The sequence below is a fragment of the Limulus polyphemus genome, unplaced genomic scaffold (assembly GCF_000517525.1).
Source record: "Limulus polyphemus unplaced genomic scaffold, Limulus_polyphemus-2.1.2 Scaffold990, whole genome shotgun sequence".
Lineage (NCBI taxonomy): Eukaryota > Metazoa > Arthropoda > Merostomata > Xiphosura > Limulidae > Limulus > Limulus polyphemus.
In genome coordinates this window covers 35,969-54,986 of record NW_013666600.1, presented here as the reverse complement: position 1 = coordinate 54,986, position 19,018 = coordinate 35,969, and the positions used below count along the sequence as shown (strand labels likewise).

At 32.7% G+C, this 19,018-nt stretch overlaps 1 protein-coding gene across 1 annotated transcript in view; it reads right to left on the bottom strand.

Moving 5' to 3' along the window:
• Positions 1-19,018, bottom strand: part of LOC106461576 (E3 ubiquitin-protein ligase arih1-like) — an 84,940-nt gene that overhangs the window by 52,426 nt on the left and 13,496 nt on the right. The window contains exons 3-5 of the mRNA XM_013921416.2: positions 11,943-12,027; positions 6,875-6,943; positions 117-209 (exon numbers count right to left, since the gene is read on the bottom strand). Of these exons, the coding sequence (XP_013776870.1) occupies positions 117-209; positions 6,875-6,943; positions 11,943-12,027 (247 nt within the window). The remainder of the gene's footprint in view (positions 1-116; positions 210-6,874; positions 6,944-11,942; positions 12,028-19,018) is intronic.

Genomic DNA, 19,018 nt, shown 5'->3' with positions numbered 1-19,018 from the left:
TGTATCTATGATATTTTAGATAACGCATTTTGAAAGTCTAACTCTGTCAAATTAAAATGTACAAAGAAAAGCAACCAGAAAAGAAATAATTTAAAGTACTGACTATTCAAACCTACCTGACCCATTCCTTCTTCCATAATTTTTGTTGTGAGATATTCTGTCCAACAATCAGTACAAAATCGATGACCACAAGCCAATCCAGTCATTTTCTTCAGTAATTAAGTAAATGCATAAAGTAAACACAGATCAAAATTACCCAGCTATTAAAAGCAACAATAACAAAATGATTTAGTCATTTTTGAATTAACTTTAAATGAACAACACTATTTTGCTTTCCTTCATTTGCAGATTTTTGTTCACTGTTGGCCATAGAGAGAGAGGATTTTAAATTGTCCTCCACTTATAAGTTCATTGCATTCATTCACTACATCTCTCTTAATACTTAAAAATGATATGGATCATACATTTGCATATTCTTGTACGCAAACAGTGTTAGCCACCTAGTGGGGAACCAATATAACCTAAAAATATTTAAAAGATTCATATTCATATACCTTAAAGAAGGGTTAGGAAGGGTTAACTTCAAGCAGCTGTTGGTGTTTCACTTATCCCTTTGGAGTAGGGCATTGCCCAATATTAGTTTTATGATTAAGTTTGCCCATCATTTTTCATACCTTGCTAATCAGTAAACTTTAGCCTATGGTGGGCTACAAATGGATCATTTTGTGTCTCTAACTTCCACATCAAATAGTAAAATACAAATTGCAATTATGAAAGTGTTGGATATAAATACAAATTATTGATCAACATTTGGGTTATTAGTTTAAAACATGGTATGTAGTTTTACTGGTATTAAGACTTATAATACATTTTAGGTTTCCTAAACATAAAGCTATTGCTACTTTATCACTGTTTAAAAAAACAAAATATATATTTTAAGCATTATAAGAATAAGTTGGAATTAGATTTTCTGGAACAATGTAAAAGATATAACACCAAAGTTTGTTAATTTTAAAGTACCCATATTACAGTTCTATTATTCTAGACAGTACTTATAACTTGAGAAACAACTGTTAACAACACTAACACCAGCTCTAATAAAAAAAACTGTACAAAAAACTCTTTCAGCACAGGCTCAGCCCCCGAGACCGACCTCATAACCATTTTGTACTTGTTATAGTTTTCATGCTATAACTTTTAAATTAGTAAACGTATGTTAAAGAAATTTGGCAGATTATCAGTAAACATTACAATGCTTTCATACACAAAATCTAAAAATTTTTTATTAAGTCTTAAAGTTTGTTAAGCAATGTTTTTCTCATGTCTTTTTTTTTCGCATGTTGCCTATCCAACATGCAAAGTAATTTTCATTTTAAGATTAAAAATACTTTTATGCATCAGAAAATTTTCACATTTCACATGCAAAATCTTTATACTGTCCAGATAGTTATCAAATGTTTCTTAAAAAAACTTTATAGTTTATCTGTTATTTTTACTAACAAATCTCTATATGGATTTGGTAGATTTGACAGATCTTGTAGCTACCATAAAAAAATTAGGAAATAAATATAAATTATGCCTCTTTGGTTCTAAAATGACAACAAATAATAACATAAAAATGTAACAGTTCAGACTAAATAGCTTAAATCTCATAACATTATACATTTAATATTTTTATTATATTGACCTTTCAGGCATGCCTGGATAACAATACAAAAGTTACAATAATGCAGCACACATGCTCTCACGTTACCATATCCAACAATATAGAACTGACCTTTAGTCTTTACAAAGTGACTTGTCTTGGCTGTGTTTTAGTATACTAGTACTTTGTAAAATAAAGTCACATTTCAATTATTATACATTATATATGTATACAGATCTTGTAACTACCATAAAATATTTGGAAATAAATATAAATTATGCCTTATTTAAAAATAAGTTCTTAAGCATATTTTTCATAAAATATAGAACAGTAAATAAAGAAGTAAAGCAAACAATTATCTCTTCTAGTTACGACCTTTGTACTTGGTTGCTGCTTAACATACATTGCTAAGCCTTTTAAAATTTTGCATGTGGAGGACATGAAACAAAATTATTTTTTTTAGGTTTTATATATACAGTTGAACTACCTAAAAATTATAAATTACTATATTGATACCATAGAATTCCACTATAATTTACTAAGTCTAGTAACTAAGATGTATTTGGGTCTAAAAAATAAGAAATTTTGAGCAGACCTAAGACACAAACTACCTCCTTGAAATCTTGGTTAAAAAGAAAGAGGTGGCATCTTAACACATGAAAATAGCTGAGAAAGCCACTAGGGGTACATTCTGAGCTTTTGAATGGTTATTCACATGTCATATATTGAAATAAGTGTATATAACAGACCATTTCCAAAAATGGAAAAAAGGTGAGCAGAGCCACTATGTTTGATTCATTACATAAGTGATATATATCAGCAAATAAAAAAGATACAAGGATTTTATCTTATATTCTAGCTTGTCAATATCAGTAATTTGAGATCCTAATTTGTACGAAAATATAGACTTAGTATTTTGACATCACAAACATCTAATTTGAACCAGTGCTGCATTCAACATACAATGTGACACACAAAATTGATGTTTAACTGGAGTTTTTAATATTTACTTTTAAATTAGGAAATGAAATAATATATAATACTAAAATTTGAATTATAATCTTCAGTTTGATACAAAACTTATTGACATAAATTCATGAAATAGTAGTTCAATAAAATTTTGAACATGTATCAACAAACACGATGACATGGCCTTTGACCCTTCTGGAGAGGGTTGAGTTTAAAAAAATTATTTTCTTCTTGCATAATGCTGCTTACTGCATTAAATAACAACTGCTGTTAAGTAAAATTTTACAAAAAGTATTCACATTATTTTTATTTTGGTATGAACTTTGGATTTAAATACAATGAAAAACACTAACACATACCCAGTACTCAATCCTACTAGCATTATACAATTAATAATTAATTAGAGATGTGCCTTTTGTGAATAATTGGTTCTCTTTTTGAATGATTCATTATTGTAAATCATGGGAATCAAGTCAGTGTCCCTTTTGGATTGATTCTTCAGATTCACCTGATCCAGAAACTACACAACAACAAAGTAACCAGCCTAATTATATACAATCACGAAATGATTCAGAATCTGTCAAACCTGGTACAATAATCATTCTGAAATTTACAACTCAAGTCTACAGGGAAAATCTTCATAATAATAATCATATTCATAATAAAGATCATAATAATAATAAACATCATCATTTATATATATATATCTTGATATTTGTTTGGTGCTTAGCTAATATTAAATTACTTTTATTTTGTGTTGTATTTATGAAAAAAAAAATTGAAATTTGAAACCTGATTTGTCATTTTTCTATTGTGATTGATCCTCTTTTCCATTCTGGTGACTGAAATTTAATTTTAATATAGAGTGTTTCAAGTCAATATATTCAATGGAAGCATTGTGCCGTGGTAAAATTTAATTTTTTTTATGGTAGAGGACCTATCAATCCAACTGAGAAAACTTCTAATGCACATGACAAGTATGACAGTGATCTCATCAGTTAAACTTATGAATTGAAATAGGCTACAAGACAAAAAAATATTTGAAATATGAAAACACACAGAGAAGAGGTTAATAAAATTATTACCAAAATCCATTTTTCATTTTACTGTCACATTCTTTTTTGATCTTTTTTAACATTTAAAATTTAAAGACAACAAGGGACCTGTTGGTATGTCTAGGCAGTCCCATCTACTAATCTAAACTTTAAAGAAGCAAAACTAAAAGCCAGACCTTATCATTCAAATATTTATCAAGTTTTCTCCCCCAAGTTCCTTAAATTTACTACATTCACTCTGTCTCTTTTATCTAGACCTTTCAATTTCATGTCTCTTTATCTTTAATATTTTTTTATTGTTTTATCATTACCATAAAATGTTCAATCTTGCTTTGTAAACATGTCATTCTATTGAAATTGAGTATAGATTCTTTTTCATTTTCACTACATTAATTCCATTCTTGAGATCAGTGCTGTAATGGTTCCTATTTTTGATTAGATTTTTCTGGATTATTTGTCTAGTTCACTTAATGACAATGAACATTTTACTTCTTCATCTATAAGTTCCATGACCTTATGTAACTAACCTTATGTTCACTGAACAACAAGCTTAAAATATTAATCTTTCTTAGTAGCTGATCTTCTTAAAGGTATAGTAATTCTTGTATCTCTACAATTTTGTTACAAACAACAAACCATACATTTACAAAACTGAACTAAATATCTATCTCACAGAGCTTATACAAGTTATGAAAAGGTGTAAGACGTAATATGCATATATGTTTAACTACACTTATGGTTACACAAAATATAACTCTGAGTAAATGATATGTATTCATGTTTCATTCATTTCATAACTTAAATTTTTTAAGTTGTTTTATTCTGAGCTAGCTTTTATCTTATTGTTGCATCTTGTATTTGAAACAGTTTGAACTTCTTTGTTCATAAAATGATGAAATATATTAAAAATAGAAAAAATAGTGGTATAGTTCAAATACCATAACTGTTTACATTTTGATCAGTTAGTCACAATGCTTAACCATAAAACTTTATAGTAGTAGTTATATCAATTGGGATCCCTTTTGCAATTTCAAATATGTTTACATTACATTGGTCCTAGTGATTCTAAGGATATCATAATATTACACTTTTAAACATAAGCTTACACAAAAAGGCTTTAAAGGTAAAGTATGTAATAAACTTCAGTTAGCATCTTACTGCTAATACTTCATTTCTTTTTTTAACACATCAAAAATACAAAAAAGTTTCAAAACTATATTATGTCAGTTTTTGTATAGGGCAAGAATCTTTACCTTAGGTGTCTGTGACTTGTTGGCAATAAATTTGAACAATAAACAGACAGCACACAATCCACTTGTTTTAAAATATATTCAAAACAAGTCAAATGTACGTACAAAATTTTTTACACTACTGGTTATCACAGTTGTATCCAAAATTTTTAATAATTGTCTCTTTCTCGTCAAAGTCTACACAAACTAGTTCAATTACTTTAGAACCCAATTGACAAGATGAACTATTCTTCTCTGTGTTGAAACTCAATTCAAAATCACCTTTATAACTGTAGGTTACCAAAGTTATATCCAGAGTTTTAAATAATTGTCTTCTTTTTGTCAAAGTCCACACAGGTGTATTCAATTACTTCATAATACCCTTTGACAAGACAAGTTCTTCTTTATCTCTGTTGTTACAATACAAACTGTGGAATTCTCACTTATAAATCCCCCATTACAGCTATACTGACAATCATGCAGTTTAGCTTCACTTTCACTAACTTCTTATTTGCACTCTGTATCTAAATGTATTTATAACATGAAACAGAAAAAATCTAGAAATATCTAGCCCTCTAGTGACAACAATATTCACATAATGAGAAAAACTTAGAAGCTTTGAGTTAGATGACATCAACAATATTACAAAAGCCTAGTACAACAATTAAACTACATACACAACGTACAACTCGTACAGAGTTACGAACAAAACTTGTTATAACTATTGCTTTTAAAATAATTAACTTTTAACACTCTTGTTATGAAAACTAAATAATCATTAAATATTAAATCACTAAATAAATTAAATAATAACTCTAAAACTAAACAGTCTTGTATATCCAACAATATAACTATTGCTTTTAAATAAATCAGTGTATTAAAAATATGACTCTACTATAAAAAGAAGTAATAAAGTGTCGGATAAAACAAGTCTGAAAAGTTCCCTTTATTTAAAAAAATACTTTTCTTTACTAGTTTCAGTCTAGCAAAAACTGCCAGTTCAGGCTTTTCATACCCAATATGGAACTATCCCAAGCTTGTATGATTAATACACATATACAAATCACCCCTTGTCTTACAAGCCAGATATGCCTGATTTTCAAACTTAATTAATGGAAAAGCATTTACCCTGTTAAAAGTACAAAATGATTCAAATATTTTTTATTTTGAAATTACTAGCATGGGTTTGTGTTAAGTGTATGTATATTTTTTCATCTTAACAAAACTTAAGAAAATACAAATCACCACTATAAATCTGTAAAAATAAAAAGCAGTTTTTATGACTACTTTTTGCTACAGCTGGGTAATCAATTCAATTACTTATAAACATCAATTAGTATCATGTAAAATAAACAACTAATTTATTATGAATATAATCAATGTTAATGTTCCAACTATTCAAGCAACTGAAATATTGCCATTATGATTTCTAATTATTACTTTTGATTAATTCAAAGTTTTCAGCTTAATTGCTTAGTGTCACAATTCATAAAATAATCAACTAATCAAAATTAATTAGTTTCTGATTATCATTATTTTAACTTATTTCAACTATCTAAGACTCATGTGAGAATAATTTATTAGTTCAATGTAATTGATTAACGAACCTTACATTTGTTTGTTTGTTTGTTTTTTGAATTTCGCGCAAAGCTACACAAGAGCTATCTGCGCTAGCCGTCCCTAATTTAGCAGTGTAAGACTAGAGGGAAGGCAGCTAGTCATCACCACCCACCGCCAACTCTTGGGCTACTCTTTTACCAACGAATAGTGGGATTGACTGTCACATTATAATGCCCCCATGGCTGAAAGGGCGAGCATGTTTGGTGTGACAAGGATTCGAACCCGCGACCCACAGATTGCGAGTCGAGTGCCCTAACCACCTGGCCATGCCGGGCCTACATTTATCAATCAGCAAATTTCTCTAATCACCCAGATCTACTTTTCATACATCACATGTTTGAAAACAGCCAACTCACCACAACTGGGATTTCCCTGAGACATATCTCGCATTCCTCAGTAATAGTTAACCCTGCTCGTGTTGTTCTCTGAAAATAAAATACACACATAGTTATTTACATAAGTAACAAAACATGTGAATTCCAATTTAATGAAATAGTTTTCCATTACTATCTTCTCATTAATACTTTCATTATTTCTCTTAACTTTTCAGTTATACTTGCCACACTTAGAAAAATTAACCTCAAAGACGATGAGTAGAGTATAACTGCCAGCCAAATGTATGGATACTGTTCTTTTTAAACCTTTGTTTGACTTGAAAAACCCACAAAGAAATCAATAAATATACTGTAAGTACAGCTGGGCTCGTAATAATGTTCCAGTCAGTATATACGAATATAAAGCATAAACTGAAATCTGAGATATCATTATAAGAACCACTAATCATAATAATTAAATACATTGTTAGTTGGACTGAAAATAAGTCTTACAATGTTCTTCATTTCTTCTATTTCAAGTTTGCTAAAAACAAAATAAGATTTTAAGCCAAAATTAAAACAGAGCTATTAATGTATATTTATTCATAATTTTTGTGCGTGAGAATAAATAAAAGCAAAAAAGTTTTGTTTTCTTTTCAAAAAATGAATGCTTTGACATCATTAAACCTTGCCAGTTACTATGACTTCAATAACCTTTCATGACAACCTAGGTGCTACAAATGTTCTGTAGCCTAATGCTTATTTATATTTTGGGATGTGTAATATAATTTTTGATTATAAAACATAAAAGATTGAAAATTAAAATGTAAGCTGAGAAGAACATCAACTTATAATAGAACATAATTTCTAATATTTTCAGAGCTCCATTTCTTCAAAGAGGGTAATATGTATGAATGTAATGTGCCTTTAGTATTATGGTATGATCTCTATGAAGGAGAATATAAGCACCGCAATTTATCTTTTCATTGGAAAACTTGTAAGTTTACATGAACTTACATTTATGTAGCACAGAAGGGTTAAAAATACTGCAACTTTTAGGTGCTTCATTATGAAAAACTAACCTTATAATAAAAACTGTGCAGAATAAATGCTTTCAGAAAATAAAAACTAAATGGGTACAACTACTAGTCTTGATTATTTCTTAGATTAATAAGAAAAAGTGAAATAATTACCTGCAATTAAGTGCTCATTTCTGCATAAATTTGCTTCACAGTTTGACAGTACAAGTTCAAATATACTCTGATAAAAAGTGTAACCTGGATATAAAAATCTTGAATTTTTTAACTCTCCATAATTTTTAAAACTAGTGAACGTTACTGGCACACACACACACTAAGAAAGAGATTATCTATGTTTTCAAGAATTATAAAAATTCAATTCTAAATCTTTGAAATTACTAGTAAACAGCATGAAATTTAAATTTCTATTAGGACAATTTGTTAAAGCACATGGATACAAAACAGGACTATATCACTCATTATACTTTGTAAGTTAAAATAATTGTACCTTAAAATTTGAAACTCTATTTTCTATAAACATAAACTTAGCTCAGCTCTCAGCTGTATGCTTCAAGAAGAGTAAAATTATACTGGATTTTGTACTGTTAAAAGAATAGAACTGACAATAATAATTTTGATATTAAAACTTCCTTCCTGTTTTGAGTAAAACTATGAGCTATATGTTGGCCTTAACTTTTGAAGTAGTAGCAAATTCAGGACTGTTACTAGCTACATTATTTTTCTCTAAAATTAACTCTGTGTGAATGGGTGGGAGTCAAAATGTCAGGTCATGATTTTTCACAGTTACATTTAGAAGTTAGACAAACTTATTATCTATTTATGTCAATAAGCCTGGAGTCAAAACATAGTTCATAATTAATATTTTAAATAAGCATTAATTTCTGAATTTCAATGGAAAATATTAAATTTGCTGGTGATATTAAGGTCTTCGGTGTTGCTGGCTGTGAGGAGGATGCTGCTGCTTTACAAAAGGATTTAGGCCATTTTGTAATTTGGGCAAATAAATGTCAGATGGGTTTTAATTATAATAAAAGCACGATAATGCATGTGGATTATCACAATTTGAATTACAAGTATAATTTGGATAACACCTTGCCAGTGTTATGAAAGAAAAGGATTTTGGTGTAGTGGTTGATCAGTCTTTTAAGCCATCCAAGCAATGTTCTGTTGCTAGAGGTAGCACAAATAGGATTTTAGGTTGTATCTACAAAAATATTGAATATGAGACCAAAGAGATAACAATTTCATTGTGTAGATCACTGGTTAGGCCATATCTGGAGTATTGTGTTCAGTCTTAGGAAAGACGTTGAATTGTTGGAAAGGGTTCAGAGAAGGGTTACTAGAATGGTGCCTGGTTGTCATGAGGAGCAGTTAAGATCTCTGAAATTGTTTTCTCTTGAAAAAAGAAGAGTTAGAGATGATCTGATTGAGGTGTTTAAGACTGTTAAAGGATTTGATAGTGTTGTTGCATCATCTTTTATCATACTAGGGGACACAAATATAAAATTTGGCAAGGTAGGAGTCAACATCAGCTAAAATAGTTTTATTTTTCTGACGGAGTGGTTAGCCTTTGGATGTTGTAGAGGCAGTAAATGTGAGTGAGTTTAAGAGCAAGCCTTATAATTATATGAATGATAAGGGCTGACATTGAGATTTTGTTTAATAGTTTAGTTTGAAAGATGGGACAGCCTAGATGGACCTATAGGTCCCTTGTTGTCCCTGAACATCATGTTATGTTATAAATCCCCAATCTTCACTTTTCTGTATCATGTAACACTTAACTCTAATTGAGCTAATGATTTTATACAAATTAAATACTTATAGTAAAAACATTGATAATATATAATTTAAAGTTACAGCCTCCAATCAAATATTTTATACAAATTAAATACTTATAGTAAAGACATTGATAATATATAATTTAAAGTTACAGCCTCCAATCAAATATTTTATACAAATTAAATACTTATAGTAAAGACATTGATAATATATAATTTAAAGTTACAGCCTCCAATCTTCTTGCATTACCGATGTATAAACCAGAAAGTCAACTCCACATGCACTAAGGTTTTAATTATTTGGCCTAAAATTTCATTACTTGCTATTGCCAAGTCACCTCAATCAGCTAAAGGAATATTTTAAACCACTTATACAATAATTAGAAAGTCAGTTAAATGATAATAGTTATAGGACATTGTATTATCTGTGTGTTATAATATTGTGTTCTAAGTTGGATGTTTGAAATAAATAAAAATTCAGTAAAGTACTAACTGCAAACCCACAAAATATCAGGGATAACTTAAAACATTTGTCACTAACATATTCATGTGAGCTGCTCATACATTAAGTAACTTGAGCCTTTGTTTACCATAGTTAGAGCTATGCTCTCGCTGGGTGATTTCTGCTTCGTTATGCTAGTTTACTAAATAGATACAGTTCAAAAAGCAATAAAATTATTGAAGCCAGATATGCAGTTGTTAGGAACCTGAGGCTGTTTAAGATAAGTTATTATAAATGTATTACAACCTGTAGTCATTACAGAAAAAAAAATGTACTTTTGATTCTATTAAGGTAAACAAACAAATAACGACCTATATCGCCAGAATGTATATTTATTAGCTCAAGTTAAGAATAATACTTTTGATTCTATTTCACCTTTTTCAACTTTCAATACAGATTTTTGCTATAGTTAGTGTTAGAGTAGAGAAAATAAGACATAAAGTATATATAAAGTTTTACAAAAAAACAAAAAACTTTGATATTCATTTAGGAGGTTCTGGAGGTATGTAAATGGAATATAAAAACTGTAAGATGAAAAAAGTATTTTTATTCTTAACATGAAAATAACCTTGTATGCCATAAATTCACAAAAATATTTTATTATAAAATCGGATTTTTTGGGGGTACAATAGACTTTTCAAGCTTAAATTAAACTTGCCAAATTTTGTGAACGTACATGTAGTAAATTCAGATTTATAGTAAACATTAATTCTCCAATAAAGGGTTGAACCAATGGACTAGCCCCATGCACAGAGAGTTAACTATAACGGTGTCATAAATAAATTACTTCACATAACAAATGGTAATAAATATGTATATATTTAGTTACATGAATAATTCTTCTGTGTCATGTCTTTCTTTTCAAATATTTTTTAATATCAAAACCTATTTTAACTGCATGTAATAATGTTCTATTTTAAATATTTCACTAAAGTTAAAAGATGCTCATATTAGGAAGAAAATGGTACATATAGGCCACCAACACATGGAATGATGAACTCTACAGTACCCCACTGCTGATGGCCATCTATCCTATGTTAAAAAATAAAGTATTTTGTTATTTAAAGTTACAATTTAAATACCAAAAGCTGGCAAAGCATTAGAAGCCAATAGTCCTAACAGTTGTATTAATCATGGACAAATTAAGAGGAATGTGGGGAAAACACCTACAGTTTGTGATTTCTATTTTTTATTATTTTCAATGTGCAACAATATAAGCACAAATTTCTTACCATGGTGTCAACACAACTGCAATGCAGAGGCCAGGTGGTCTGAGTCTACCCAGCTGGTCCATCTGCTAACTGCCTTTGCAACCAATCAAATGAGTTGAGCTAAGTCTCACTACTTCCATTTCCTGATACTTAACCAGATTATGCTATGCTACTTAAATGGGGACCACAAAACTAGCATGGCATCAACAACTGAAACAATCTTGTTACAATTATAGTAGCCTTCAGTATTCTGAATCTAGCAATATAGTTTTCTGAAATGCATGTATCATGGGTATATTGACACTGAATAGTAAGAATCTGCAAATCTTCCTTCTGAAATGTGTACTAGAAATTTTTTCTAGTACTTTCTAAGTCTTACTAATGAAACTGTAATATGGTATAACCAGCATATGCTAGTTTGACAGTGTTAATTTCGAGCTGTGATGTGTCATGGAAATAGTGACTAAACAGTAAAGGATGTTCTTTTCCATACCTGCTTTAGTAATTACTTATGCATTGATGTTTTCATTTTACAAAATATTATTTAGATAGTTAAAATCTTAAACTTAACTGTCTTACCTTGTATAGTTTATTGGGAACTCTTTTATAAGGACTAACAATGTGAGCTTCCTTAAACAGTCTATCAGGATCTCCATCATAATACCTGAAGTATCAAAAAGCATACTAAGTTTAATAATTACCTTTTATTAATTCCACTTAATACAGAGTAGAAAGCTAGAATATACATCAGTCAAATGCATGCTTAACATCTTCCATAATTTGCCCAGGATAACTCGGATGTCCTCCATGTTTCAAAATTATTAACTAGAGTTAATTCAGGCAAATTATTTTTTTAAATATTTTTAATTATTTCCCAAACTTATTTGTGTGTAAACGTATTACAATCAGCACTTGCTAGATAGCATTGGAAATGCTCTTTGTACTGATCTCAATCAGATTTATTCTGAATTACATATCATATACACTGGTGAAAAGCATTGCTATTCTTTACTCCAGTTTCATTGAAATATTATATATCATGTACAAATCCATATAAGTAGCATTTATTTATTGAGTATATTTTGTGCAGAAATATAATAACACATCACAACAAAACCTTTGTTTCATTAACATATAAGCACAGACTATCAAAAAGCAAAATAAAAAATCTGACTTTCTTTAACTCATTTCCATCTGACACAGAAGGGATTAAGCTACATAATAAAAGTTAACATTTTCCTAAGTTGAAAATGCATTTCCAATAATAATTACCACTGTTGACAATTATAGCTATTACTCAACTGCCCATCTAAGCATTGATCTGATTTTTTCTCTTTGGTCTAGTTTTTACACCCCACTCAATTGCCCTTGGCAATATACTCTCCATCTACATCAATGCACCCTCTATACTGGTACTGTATATAAGCATCTCATTTCAAGACTGACACCATCCCAGTCTCTAACACCAGCTCTTAGTGGGGAGGAAGGGTGGGTGAGTGTCAGCAAGTATTATTGGAAATACATTTAGGAAAATGCTAACTTCCAAAACATACTTACCATCCACAGTCACTTATAGCTAGAATCCCACATTGAGAATGTGGAAGAGCGGGTGAGGGTATTATCCATAGAAAGTGTCTGTATAGATCAAGGGTGTACCAAGATAATAATGGTACCCAAGTGGGAGAATTGCACTACATCCAGAACAGGTATGCTTATTGCTCAGATCATAGTTTCTGTATCAAGGGTGGAAATTGTATATGAGTAATTATCACTATAGGCCACCCCCAACCAGACAGCTGAGATTCCACAAATCTGAGTTGGAATTAAAGGGACTTGGTTCCTATATCCCAAGTTGATGGTTTGGGCAATTGGACCGCAATGTTACACAGATGGATAATTGATTGAATCCCAATCTGTAGCCACAGAGTGATGTGTTCTAAACCACCAGAATCACAACAACAAAGTAAGCATCACCAAAGCGAATAAATTTTCTTCTCCACCTGAAGAAGTCTAAAAAGCAAAATCCCAGGCTTGGAATGATGGGATCATTGTGTGCCTTACTCAACCAAAAGAACAGAACTCATCTGGTACGGAATTATGAACATTCATCCTCACTCCCCAAATGAGTGGCCAAAGAGCCTTCCACTTGCCCCCAGATGAGACTACTAAGCAATCAGAATTACAAGGAGATAGTAGACCTCCTTCCATGAATAATATACTAAACCAATATTCATCAAAAAGAAGGGCCATGCACACCCCAACCAGATAGCTTAGCATCAATTCTGAAGCAGTATTACAAGTAGGCTCCTGTGTAGACTTGTGCCACTTCTACTGAAATCTGGGAAAGGCATTCAGGGAGCTGGGTGGAAGGGCCCTCAACTTTGCCCTATTCTTCAAGAGTGGAGGAAATCACTCAAACACTCTGGAGGACAAGCCTCTGTCAACCACCTCAATGACTAGAAACTGGGTGTTGTAAGGACTCACTAGCTCCACTAGAATAATATGGGGGTTAAGGTGCATTGGGGAGCCCTGAGGAACTGTGCTTTGGAAGCAGTGCAATAGGTGAACCAAGTTCACTAAATTTGTAAAAGCAAGCTGACCCAGTAGTAAGTATAGTGAAATTGGTTGCCAGTGCAGAATTAGAATGATAAAAGCATATCTGTCTGGGCACCACTCATCACAGAGTGGGATCCAGTGAAAAAAAAAGATAAGGGACCCAGGAAAGTAAAGATACAAGAAGAGGAAATGAAAAATTACTCACACCTCCTTATAATTTTGCAGATGTGGTCAAAATGGCCACAGGGGAGAAGTCAAAAACCCTCAGAAGAAGAAACTGCCAGATCGTGTAAATAATGTGTGAGAAATGTATTGGGAGAAATTCACATACCAACCCACACAATGTCCTCCAGCGGGCAATTTAATCAAGCAGCTAAAGATATAGAAATGTGAAAAATCTGATGAGATGTGACTCGCAGAAATTTCCTCACCTGCAAAGAAAGTCCAGAATAAGCAATATGGATCAATTTGCAAAGCCACCTCTTCAAATCAGGGACAAATCTCAAGAAACTGAAGGATCCAAATGAATATAAAATCTATTTCAATTCCCTCAAAAGGAGTTAGTTTGAGCCACGTAACAACCAGGGTCTCTGACAGGACATAACAAATGATCAAGGTGTGATCTGTCATAGGAGTGAGAAATAGCTGGCAAATGAATTTTGAGAAGGAGTTATCCCCTTCCCTGGCTGACAGAAAGAAGAAAGGACCTATGAGGGTATAGCAGGACATAAGTGGAGTGATAGTCTTATATACATGTAGTGAAAACAACTCTGATCTACGACGTCCGCATGCTAGCAGCAACAAAAAGTACACTTTAATACACAAATCTAATCACTCAATCAAGACAAACCATGCAATACCACCTTAAGATCCTAGTTGGGTAACTGAAAAGGCCTTTGGGATGAAGGACTCTAAATAATTTGAGATGGCTGGTAGCACTGGGGGTTCAAATACTTTCCGATGATTAGAGAAATAAAAGTAGTTGTTAAAACTACCTTATATAAAGCAACAGTAGAGGAAGCTAGGCTTTGTCAAAAAGCCAGGTCAAAAAATGAGAAATGGTAGGCATGTTTGGGTGAAGTGGGTTCCATTTCCTTGTGAGACACCATTGGAGATAAGTGTGCCATTTCCTTTGATAAAGGGCCATTTTGGGTCTACAGATAGATTGAAACAAATACTAGGCAACTTTAGAAGTTAAACCCCTATGCCGTGTGAAGGATCGCATAACTTCCTTACATGAAGTTTGAGTTTGGGAATATCTGGATGTAAAATGCCAGATCGAGGTTGCCCCAACAGAGATGGCCAAAGAGAAAGTGGTCGAGGTGAACACTCTTGAAGATACCACAGAAGAGGAAACCATGCTTGGGTAGGTCAATTTGAAGCTACAAAGAGCACTCAACAAGGAGTAAACTGAATCATAGCCAGAACTCTGAGTAACAGACAAATTGGGGGAAAGGCATAGAGGTGCAATCCTATCCAATCTTGACTAAATGCATCTAACGCCAAAGCCTGAGGATCAGGTACCAGGACCAAAATGCCTATAATTGAGAGTTCCAATGAACGGTGAATGCATTAATCATAGGAGTCCCAAACTGAAAGTGAATCCACTGGAAAATTTTAGAGTGCAAAGGACTGCATAACTTCCATACATGAAGTTTGAATTTGGGAATGTCTGGATGTAAAATGTCAAATCTAGGTTGCCTCAACAGAGATGGCCAAAGAGGAAGTGGCAGAGGTGGACACTGTTGAAGATACCATAGAAGAGGAAACCATAGTTGGGTTGATCAGTCTGGAGCTACCAAGAGCACTTGACAAGGAGCAGATTGAATTATAGCCAGAACTCTGGGTAACAGACGAATTGGGGGAAAGGCACATTGGTGCATTTCCTATCAAATCTTGATTAAATGGGAGTGAGCCCAGTAGAGAATATCCAAAGTTTGAAAACAAAGGTACCCAGAACGTGTACCCCCTTGACGAGAAATGTAAGACACCACTGTGGAATTGTTGGAATGAATCATGAAGATTTCCCCCTTCATTAGTTCTAGACCTTGAATCATTGCTTGTTAAACAGAAAGAAGTTCTAGAAGATAGATGTGAAAAGAAGATTCATCATCCATCCATAGGCCCTGGAATTCCTGACTGTCGATATAAGCATCCCATCCCCAAAGTGAAGCATCTGTGAAGAAATGAGTCTTGGGATGAGAGGAATGTATAGGAAAACTGATGGTAGTGGCAAAGCCCTAAACTGCAGAACTTGACCCTTGCGTACAAAACATAAATAGTGGGGGTATGACATTGCTTTGGAAATGTGGAGATAAGTATTGGCGACATCGAACTTGGTCATCCACAGACCTGGTGAAAAGTGCCAATGTAGATTAAGAAAAGACTCCATAGTGAACCTGGGAGGATCTAAAAATTGGTTGAGATGAGATAGATCGATGATTGGCTGCTAATCTTCCGCCTTCTTGAGCACAACAAATAAATGGGAATAAAATACCGAGTGGAGGAGCCTGAAAGATAAGGATGGGATCTATTCTGAGCACCAATAGATCGAGAAGCAGAAACTAGGGGTTGGGATACACAATGAGCAGCTGCATCTTGACTTCTAGCAGGAGTCAAAGAAAGTCTAGAGGCCAACGATGACAAGGAAGAATGCAAATAGGCAACATCAAATTGTGATTCCAGTGCTTCTGGGATGCCCATGAACATCGAGGGATGGTGAAAAGGAGCCTCATGTAACTCACAGGGGGCTACAGCTCCAACAAGGCATCTCTATCCAATACATCCCAACAACATACTAGCCATGAAACCAAAGAAAGAGCAGAAGCCAACAAACATACCAAGGTAGAAGTCAGCAAAGGACTCAATTCATCCTCAAATTGCTGTGGGGAATGTTGATAGGCTTCCAACAAAATTTGAAGAGAAGATAATCTCAGAACAGAAGTGGGGGTCAAACGAATCTGAAAAATTTGTGATCTGTTCAAAATTATCACAGGGTTTAGTCTGGAACCCCACATATACAAAAGAGGATCAACTCTTTGAGAATCTAAATATACATCCTCCTGGTGGTGGTAAGCCAAAGCATGCTGTTCAGACAAACGTGGAGGACAAGGCATAGCTATCCCATCATGTAATTGAGCAGCAAATCTCCCTGTATGAACAACAAAATCAGGTGAAGGAGGAAAACCAAATATTCACCTTCAGACCTTTTTGCCATCAAGGAAGAAGTATATTTAAAGGCAACTGGAGAAAGTTGACAAACTTGACTGACTAACTGAAGAAATGGAGCAGGAGATGGCTTATTCAAAATGGCTTTGCAAGAAGATGACCTAGTAAACAAAGGCACCAGAAAAAGAGAGTCCAAACTCACTTCAGACTGTCCTGGATCACTGATGCCCCCGAACTGAATATATGTCTCTATCTCACAACAAATCAGATCATGGACAGCCTCAACTGAGAGTGACCCCACCCCACCAACTATTGAGAGACATGCTAGTTAACAGAGGTGGAATAGAGGAGGGTTGATTAGCCTCTGTGCTGGAAACAGTAACCTGTTAATTCATGCCTGAAAATGGCATATCACATTTTTTTTATTAAATATAATTTATATCTAAAGCTACTAGGCGATGAAAAATTTGCAAACAAGTACGTTAATTATCGCAGCACTTTTGTAGATAAACCCGTATCTAAATGCTTTATCGAGAAAAAGTTATAAAATTATCTGAATGAGGTGCTTATGTACAGTACCAGGATAGAGGGTGCATTAATGTAGGTGGAGAGTATAATGTCAAGGACAATTGAGTGAGGTATAAAAGACTGGAGCAAGCGAGAAAAGATCAGACCAATGCTTAGATGGGCAAACATCGAAACCCTGGAGGTCGAGTAATAGCTATAAGTGTCAGCGGATGGTATACATGTTTTGGAATTGATTTACCATCATTAGCTATTAAGTATTTTTGTGAAGCTTAGAAAGATAAATATTATAAATCTTAAGTTTAATGATATATTTACATGCTAATTGGTAAGCAATGCTAAGGATACATCATACACATGTAATTATTAGAGTAATACCAGCTAGCTATAGACCTAAATGTGCTTCAAATTGGTTTTTGATACACTGTGTTTGTGCCTGTTTCACAAAAGATAGGTCATCCTCTATATACACATATACAAGTACACATATGTATAATCTTGTTAGTATAAAACAGTTCTGTATCACTTATAATAATCAAAAATTAATCTTATTTGCAAGAAATATTCCATAGTTAAGCCATAATACGCTTTGAAAAAATAAAAGTAGATATAATTTGTTTTCAAATTCAATGACGAGGAACCCACTTTGAGACTAATAATAGTTGGAGATGGCTTGAATTAAGAAAAAAATCTTTAATATAAGTTTAACATAACAGCAACTGTACAACGTTTCGACAAGGTTTTGTCATCATCAGGTACACTAACTTTCTTTAAACACATAAATTCCATTCATCCCAACATCAAATTTACCATAGAATACGAAAACAATAAACAGCTATCTTTTCTTAACCTCAAAATTAGTAGATCGGACAAACAGTTTAAAACCAAAATTCACTGCAAGAACACACACATTGGACTCTACATCCCCTGGAATTCCGCTCATGACACCACACAAAAAATCAATACACTTAAAAACCTCATAAACAAAGCCATAAGACTCTGTTCAATGGACTACAAAAATGAAGAAATTAACCACATAAAGCATTCCTTTATTCACACCAATAAATTCCCACCAGCTATTGTTGAAAAACTCTCCAACATTCACAACAACAAAACTCAACTCACGAACAAAATTGATACTAACAAACCCAACAACAGTACATTACACTGCAGTTTACCTTTTGTTCCTGAAACCAGCTCAAGAATTATCCACACTTGGACTTAACTGGCCAGTATACACAATATTCCCGTCAACGTCAAATTCTCACAAAAACCCGGCTTTAAATTAAAATCGTTACTAAACATAAATTATTTAGAATTCCACAATACCAACGTCATTTACAAAATAACATGCAACAACTGCATAGAGTTCTACATCGGAGAAACAGGAAGAAAATTAGAAACCA